The sequence below is a fragment of the Aptenodytes forsteri genome, unplaced genomic scaffold (assembly GCF_000699145.1).
Source record: "Aptenodytes forsteri isolate BGI_AS27 unplaced genomic scaffold, ASM69914v1 Scaffold252, whole genome shotgun sequence".
Classification (NCBI taxonomy): Eukaryota; Metazoa; Chordata; class Aves; order Sphenisciformes; family Spheniscidae; genus Aptenodytes; species Aptenodytes forsteri.
This window is the reverse complement of record NW_008794281.1, coordinates 2,355,907-2,363,650: the sequence shown is the minus strand read 5'-3', so window position 1 is coordinate 2,363,650 and position 7,744 is coordinate 2,355,907. Positions and strand designations below refer to the sequence as shown.

General features: G+C 42.4%; 1 protein-coding gene across 1 annotated transcript in view; it reads left to right on the top strand.

Annotated features, from left to right (window-relative positions):
• Nucleotides 1-6,198, top strand: part of LOC103905173 (fatty acid desaturase 1) — a 14,106-nt gene extending 7,908 nt beyond the window's left edge. The window contains exons 6-12 of the mRNA XM_009286757.1: nucleotides 665-725; nucleotides 2,488-2,564; nucleotides 3,402-3,499; nucleotides 4,174-4,270; nucleotides 4,991-5,070; nucleotides 5,830-5,955; nucleotides 6,147-6,198. Of these exons, the coding sequence (XP_009285032.1) occupies nucleotides 665-725; nucleotides 2,488-2,564; nucleotides 3,402-3,499; nucleotides 4,174-4,270; nucleotides 4,991-5,070; nucleotides 5,830-5,955; nucleotides 6,147-6,198 (591 nt within the window). The remainder of the gene's footprint in view (nucleotides 1-664; nucleotides 726-2,487; nucleotides 2,565-3,401; nucleotides 3,500-4,173; nucleotides 4,271-4,990; nucleotides 5,071-5,829; nucleotides 5,956-6,146) is intronic.
• The last annotated feature ends 1,546 nt before the right edge of the window (nucleotides 6,199-7,744 follow it).

Genomic DNA, 7,744 nt, shown 5'->3' with positions numbered 1-7,744 from the left:
GAAAGAGAGAAAAGACATATGACTATTTTTGACCGATAATAGAACTTAGCCTTGAAATATCTAACATTTCACCAAATGAATTATGAATGTGGTAAGAACACGAAACCAAGGAAATTCACCAGTTAAAATTCACCTCTATCCACCCTCAAAATTATTTTTATCATAACTTACAGATCACACCATCTTTTAATGGAGGAAATGTTCTGGTATAGTTTTTACTACATCATTCTGTTCCAACCCAGACAATGGTGGTATCTGTGACAGCAGTTTCTTTCCTACCATATACCAAAGTAGGTTTTTCTTATGGGCTGTTACCTCTGTTTTGGCTTGTCATAAGTATATCTAGAACTACTTTTCAGCAATCACTTATTTATTTTCCCTTACTGGAGAAAAATCTCATGCTTGCTTAACGGTTTATCTCTGAAGGACTTTACAAAGCTGTAAGGCATTAAAGCCTTATATTAGTGGAATGAGGATTACAGAAAAGGTATATTATGTATGTAAACTAACAGGACAGGTACACAAGAGCGAGACAGTAGGAATGAAGGTTGTGGGAAGTGTGCAAGAAGAGTGCCTCTGGGGAAGAAAGAATGGAAATCAGCAAGTTACCTGTGCAGATTGCTTAGTTTCCACTCAGTATTTTTTTTGCTGTTTCTTTTCACAGCTTGGGATCAAAAAGAAAAAATACATGCCATACAATCACCAACACAAATACTTCTTCATCAGTGAGTATCTCCGTTCTCCTGCAATACCATGAGGGGTACTAACGGGGCTTGTAGATCTCACTTTTGACCTGTAGGACTTGAGCAGAACTAAGGTGCCTGCCTTAAAGAACACAGTAATCAGTTTGCATCTAATTTTTGGAGGAGTTGAAGACCTGACTGGATAAAACCCCGAGTAACCTGGTCTGACCTCATAGCTGATGCTGCTCTGAGATCCTGAGGTCCTTTCCAGCCTGAATTATCATGTTCCTATGTGAGATCAGGTTTCTGTGTCCTTCTTGACTTGAAACACATTAATTTGGTTTTAGATTTTCTAACCAAATGGTTTAAGTTTGTTCCAGGGTAGAAAAAGTAGTGGGGTACGCTTATCCCAGGTCTTCTTAAAACTGTACTGCTTTGCAAAAATAAGTCTACATCTATTTGCACAGAGAAAAGGAGAAAGACTCTTAACTCGCTAATTAAGGAAGTTACTTGGGAGAGTGAGATGAGGGCTCCAGGACTGTTTATGTGAGCTGTATAACGTATGGCTAATATAGTGCATAAACAGAGCAGAGGAGAAATTCAGAATTCCTCCACTGTCAGTACCCTCTAGGCTCCCTCCTGCCCTCTTCTTCCCATCTTAGTGAAGCTTTATTCCTTTTGCAAAGCAGCACAACTTCAACACGGGACAAAGAGATATCACCTCTTGCATCTCTCTGGAATAGTTTGAAGTCTGCTGCTTAGGATGCTTGCCTAAAAAGTGGACAGTATGAATTTGAACCCTAGAACCCAGCATAAATGGGCACCTTCAAGGTGTGATTCATTTGATCTATTTTTTCCCTTGACCTCTGAAGGTGGCAGGAACTGCACTCCAGCAGTGGCTCTTCTTTCAAGTGGCTAGACAGAACTAGCAGGGTTAGTTCAGATGTGCATATCTCAGATATGCAACTCTGAGATGCCTAGTTAAGGAAGGTGATCCTATCCCAGATCTTCCACGTCCGCCACAGTGGCTCTGAGGTACAATGTCATACCACATCTTTCAGTAGTATTCAAATTTAAATAATAGTCTGTGGGGTTTTTTTGTTGTTTTGTTTTTTAAGTACAAGTGAGATGTCCATTTGGAAGGTTGAGTTCTTGCAACCCCAAATCCCTGGTAGGCAAGGGGTTTCATGTGTATTCCTGTTCCTCTGCTTTGAACAACCGAATGGAGAGCCAGAGAAGCTTGGGGCTGTGGAAGCCACTTCTCAAAATACTACTCTGTGGCTGTTCCTCAGTTAGAAGCCTAAAATGAAATCTCGGGTTTGTAAGTACTATCAGATTAATGGACAGACCTAGAAATGTTTAGAGGCACTAATCATAGAATAGTTTGGGTTGGAAGGAATCTCTAAAGATCATCTAGTCCAACCCCCCTGCAATGAGCAGGGACATCTTCAACCAGATCAGGTTGCTCAGAGCCCTGTATAGCATCCCAACCTGTATCAGTCAGTCGCTTTCTTGCAAAGTGCATACTGTGGTACTCAAAAGGATTATTAAGTTGGCCCTCAGTCAAGCTTCAGAGAGCTTCTTGTCTTACCTTTGTTTTACCTCTTGAGGTCAGCAGGCTCCCAGGTTGCTTACTGTTTGTCTGCTTTGATGCATACTGATATCATCCAGAAAATTCTGCAGCTCTAAAACTTCTCAGAATATTCTCCATATTGAGTAGCTGTTCAGGGATCCTTCGCTTCCAGTTTGATTATCTGTCATTCAGTCCATGACGTTACCACTGATAATGAATTCTCCCTTACAGCTCTTCCTCCGCTCCTGTTCCCCACCTACTTCCACTGCCACACATTTTATATTGCATACACAAAAAGGTATTGGGTGGTAAGTATTGCTACTTGTGCAACTAAGAAGGGGTCAGTTGTGGGCCTTCAAGCTTTCTTCTGAACATGGAGCCAGCTTCTGTCCAGAGCTCAGTCCCTGCTGTGTGACGCTGTATGCCATTCAGTTAAGCCTACTATGACAGTCAGCTTGGTGCAGTGTTTCCAGTGGCTCTGCATGCTTTCTGCTAAACCCATTATGTTCCCCAGCTCGATGATAAAGGCCGAAAACAAGCAACAGGCTGTTTGGCTTGTACTGCTTTGCCTCATTTGCAGAACCACAAAGTGTACTGTCTCCTTTGGTTTGGGAAGCAAATTGGAAGGTCCGTAGCGGTCAGGAACGGGAGGATGTGGATTTATAGGAACTGTTGTCGTTGATTTGTTAGCAGTATGCATATACTCGGCATTACTTCCTATGCCAGGCAGCCAGAATTAATGCTTCGTTCTTCCTTCTCTTGCATGTGTTATGCGTACAGGAGGACAGAGCAACTTCCAGGTAGAATGAGATCATCGATCTAGCACGTAGTTCACTGTGGAGTCCTGGGCAATGATTTGATACAAGTCTTCAACTCATGTTTCTGAATGCATAGTCATTTGTTAATATATTAATCTACTTACTAGGCGTGAATGTTCAGATTGATCTCTATTATAGCAAGCCGTCAAAAGAAACTATTATTAACTTCTGTTAACATGGATTGCTCCAGATGATTCAATTCAGCAAAAACCTATAAAAGCTGAATGTAGCTTGTTCTCTTGTACATATAACATGAAGCTTAGAAAAAGATTTAAGCAAATGTCATTTATAATGATTTTCTTTTCTTGTTGTCTCTGGTTTTGGTAGGATTTGACCTGGATGCTGACCTTCTACATCAGATTCTTTTTTACTTATGGATCATTATTAGAAATAAAGAGTCTCCTGGCATATTATTTTATATTCAGGTGATATCTTTTCAGAAGGTTCTTCAGCCTTCCTCTACATACTCTTTCCATCTCTGCTTGCCTGCCTTTCTCTGCCTTTGCTTATCTTTCCACGTTCTCCTTGACCATCTCATTTTCTGCTTAGTTTTTTAATTCCATAAAGTTAAACTAAGACTCTTCTGCTTAATTGCTAGTTCAAGTTTTATGTTGCCTCATTGGCTCTGGCATCAAAGAGACTTCACTGAGTGCTGACCAAATCAAGAAATACTTACCTTACGTAATACTCAGTGCTTTGGGTGTTGGGTCTGCTGTGAGTTAGAGAAAGAGAACATTTAACAGAAACAGCTCAGCCTGGGCTTGCAAATGCTCAGGGATTATCCAGCAGCATTGACTTGAATGGACAATACACTCTCCACTTGGATCATTTTACTGATTCTAATCAGTTTGGTCCTTGGCTACAGATAAAACAGGATGAATAACAGGCTACATCAGTTTCATTACAAAACATATTAAGTAATCACGAGTGTCATAAGGAAGTATGAGACTTCCAGGTTTCGGAAGTTCTTCCAGGTGCTGGATTAGCAAGGCTGGTGTTCAGCCATGTGTTTGTAAGTCTGGCTATGCTGTTATTTCAATGGCTTATCATTGACTTGCTTACCTGTTACTGAATTCTGGCCTCTTGTCTGGTTGCACAGGATGTTGGAGAGCAGCTGGTTTGTCTGGGTTTCACAGATGAACCATATCCCTATGGATATTTACTATGACAACAATTTGGACTGGGTGTCTACTCAGGTAAAATATTTTTCATTCTTAAGAATTGTGGCCATACAGGTACAAATTCCAACCATAAGACGAGCAAGTCTTCTATTGCATTAAGGGTGAAAACCTGTTGGTAACTGGGAAGTGAAGGTTAATGGATAACGGGATTCATTTACGGTAACAGTAAAGGAGGACAGCAATGACACGTTCGTGGGCAATCTAAAATCAAAGCTAGGTCCCAGCTCTGTTTCCTAAACATACCCACCTCCCCATTTTTTGCATCATTCTGTCTTGGACCTTTTCCACTTATGCAGAGATGGAAGTTTGTGTCCTGCTCTTGCTGAGCAATTTTGCACTAGTAGAATGCCAGCGTGGTGTCCCCTCTTTGCAGAGAGACTTCTTGGAGTCCAGCAGTAAAGTCTGACCATCACAGAAGTACCCTGCCATCTCTGCTTTTTCTGCAGACGTAGGTTTGAGAAGACCCAGGAGGAACTTTTGACTGTCTGTTCACATGCATTCGCAGGAGCACAGAGCCAACTCCTGGTTTTACAATGGTCCATGTTAGCCAGTCTACGTACCTCTGCTGGTCCACAAAGCTGAAGGAGGATTATAATCCCTGGCTTGAGGTAGCTCATTTTAGGCTAAAAGAAAACAACAGAACAGAGTAGCACAGCATACTGTGCTCTTTAGACAAATAAGAAAGGCTGCAGTCACCAATCTGTACTGATTTTACTTTCCTTTCCCCTCCTCTAGCTCCAGGCAACGTGCAATGTTGAGCAGTCTCTGTTCAATGACTGGTTTACCGGGCATCTGAACTTCCAGATTGAACATCAGTGAGTAGACACCCCGAGAGAGAATTTTCTTCCCTGTTTTTTTTTTTTTTAATTTTTTTTTCTTCTCTTTTTTTTTTTTCTTTTCCCTATTCTTCTTTGCTCTGAATTCTACAAATAGTTGTGGGGCGCCAATGAGTTTGTCTTTAAAAAGACTGAAAACCTTAAAGAGAATCATAATGCAATTCAAAACCTTCACTGGACTCACAGGAAGGTGAGAATGACTAGCGAAAATTGAACATGGGCAGGATCTATGAAACCTTACAGACAGCAACAGGGTCTATCCAAGTAGTAGCTCCTAAGCATTGGTGAAAATGTACATGCTAAGGCCCCCTGTTTATAGTCTGACACAGTAGTTTAAGCCTGTCTATACTGACTACTTACACTATTACTCCAGAGACTGAGATATGCAACGGGAGGATGGGCTCATCTTCTTTTCTGTGCTATGGAGACGGTTACTTCTGGAGAAAGGGGAGAAGGGAAAGTAGATTCTTCCATTTTATGGCATCGCTTAATTTGGAGAAATGCCGCTTCAGAGATGCTAGAGACAACTATGGAAAATAACAGAGGGGGAGAGCAGGAAAGTCTTACGAGTTACTTGTGCTAAAAGCACACCAAGGGGAAAGAAAAGCCAGGAGCAGCTAAAGACCCTACTTAGTGTGAGCTGTGTGATTCCCGGGAAGTAATAATGAGTGTGAACATATGAAAGGTAATATTTCTTATGGGGCACTGGAAGAGAATTTGTCTGTCTCCTGTTCACAGCCTATTCCCCACAATGCCAAGACACAACTACTGGAAGGTGGCTCCACTGGTGAAGTCCTTGTGTGCCAAACACGGCATTGAGTATCAATGTAAGCCGTTGCTCACGGCTTTTGCAGACATCGTGCAGTAAGTAACAACACACAATGGCAAAACATTGCAGAAGGATGTAGGAGAGACTGGAAGCCTAAGAACGAGAGTTGGTTTGTTCTTCTCTTACAAATCAACACACAGAAACCCTCATTTCCCTTGTCCCCAGCAACTCTCCCCTAAGCAACCCTGCATAATGTGGCCTCTTGTGCTCTCTTTCTCTCTCTCAGCTCTCTGAAGAATTCAGGAGAGCTCTGGCTTGATGCCTACCTACACAAATAAGAAGACAAGGCTTGATGGTACCATTCGCAGCCTGCCACGTCTTTGCATTCCCAGCAAGCTGAGGAACAGGGACCACAAGGGACTCTATGGCAGAAGAAAATAGATAAGAACTGAAGGATATGATTCCAATAGATATGAAGTTACCTGAATTTTACTTCTGGTCTTTCCTGGTGTTTTGGTTCAGATATGTTAAGAGTGGATAGGGCAAGCAGGAGATGACTGGTTAGAACAGGAGAAACTCTTTGCTAGCTGTGTCTGATTAAATATGGCCAAGAGCACGTCTGAGCCTGAGTATGTGTTCAAGTCAGATTACGGACTGGTGCAGCTGCACACGCTTAACTTCATGTCAGAGTCCTCTGGCCAGTTTTTCTAGGTACTCCTCATGCAGAGGGTTTAATGCTTAATACAGCATTTGCTTATTTTAAGTCATTTGAAATTGTACAGGATTTTGAATTAACATGGTGTTCCAGCAATGCGCTAAATTATAATAAACTACATATCACGCTTAGAGGATAGCAATTGCAATATGCGGTTGAATAACAATATAAATGTGTTTCCTATTCCTGCTCTCTAGAGTATCCTCATTGTCGCAGTGCCAGGCATCCCCAGTTGTCAGGAAGAAATACATGGGTTGAAACCAGCTCAAGCCCGCTGCTCTCTTCAAAGTTTCTTTATTCACTGTTTGGTTTTTTGTACTTTGTGTTGGGCTGAGGCATGTGTACGCTCCCCGTGCTGGTCTGGCTGAGTTGTTTGTAACCGTGAGGTCTCCACTGTCAAGTCTGTGCCCCAAAGTGCTCTTAAACACTTTATGCCTGTACTCCTTCATGCCACATCCTTTGTTTTCACTTCTCAAAGCTGCTACTATTATACCTGCTCTGTATTTCATTATGTTAACAGACAGCTATATCTCATTCTACATCAGGTAACTGCTTGGCACTGCTATCTATATAAGACTATGATCACACTATAGAAAGATAAACCAAAAGTAAAATAAATTAGCCACAGACATTTGGTCAAATAGAAAAGTTGCTGTTGCAGCTAAACCAAATAAAACAAAGTTGCAGACAGGCCAGTAAAAGATCAGACTAAGCAAGCTTGACAAGCCTCAGTTATATAAGATATATAGCTTCACAGTTGAGCTCTTTTAGTTGTGTGACAGCAGAGGAGCCTGGGGATTAGAGAGGACTGGGGGTGGGTGGCAGCTGGGCTTGCTGGGATGGGTCTGGAGTCCCTCTTCCTTCCATGAGTCTCGAGTGAGTGCAGGAGTGATAGCTTCACAGTTGAGCTCTTTTAGTTGTGTGACAGCAGAGGAGCCTGGGGATTAGAGAGGACTGGGGGTGGGTGGCAGCTGGGCTTGCTGGGATGGGTCTGGAGTCCCTCTTCCTTCCATGAGTCTCGAGTGAGTGCAGGAGTGGAGGGAGCGGGAAGGGCGCAGGGCACAGAGGATGGAGAAGGACCAGAGGCTGAGCAGAGACTTCTTATTGCTCCTGTTCATGCTCAGGCCCTCAGAGTCTCTTAGGTTTCTGTCCATGGAGGGGAACCTGAG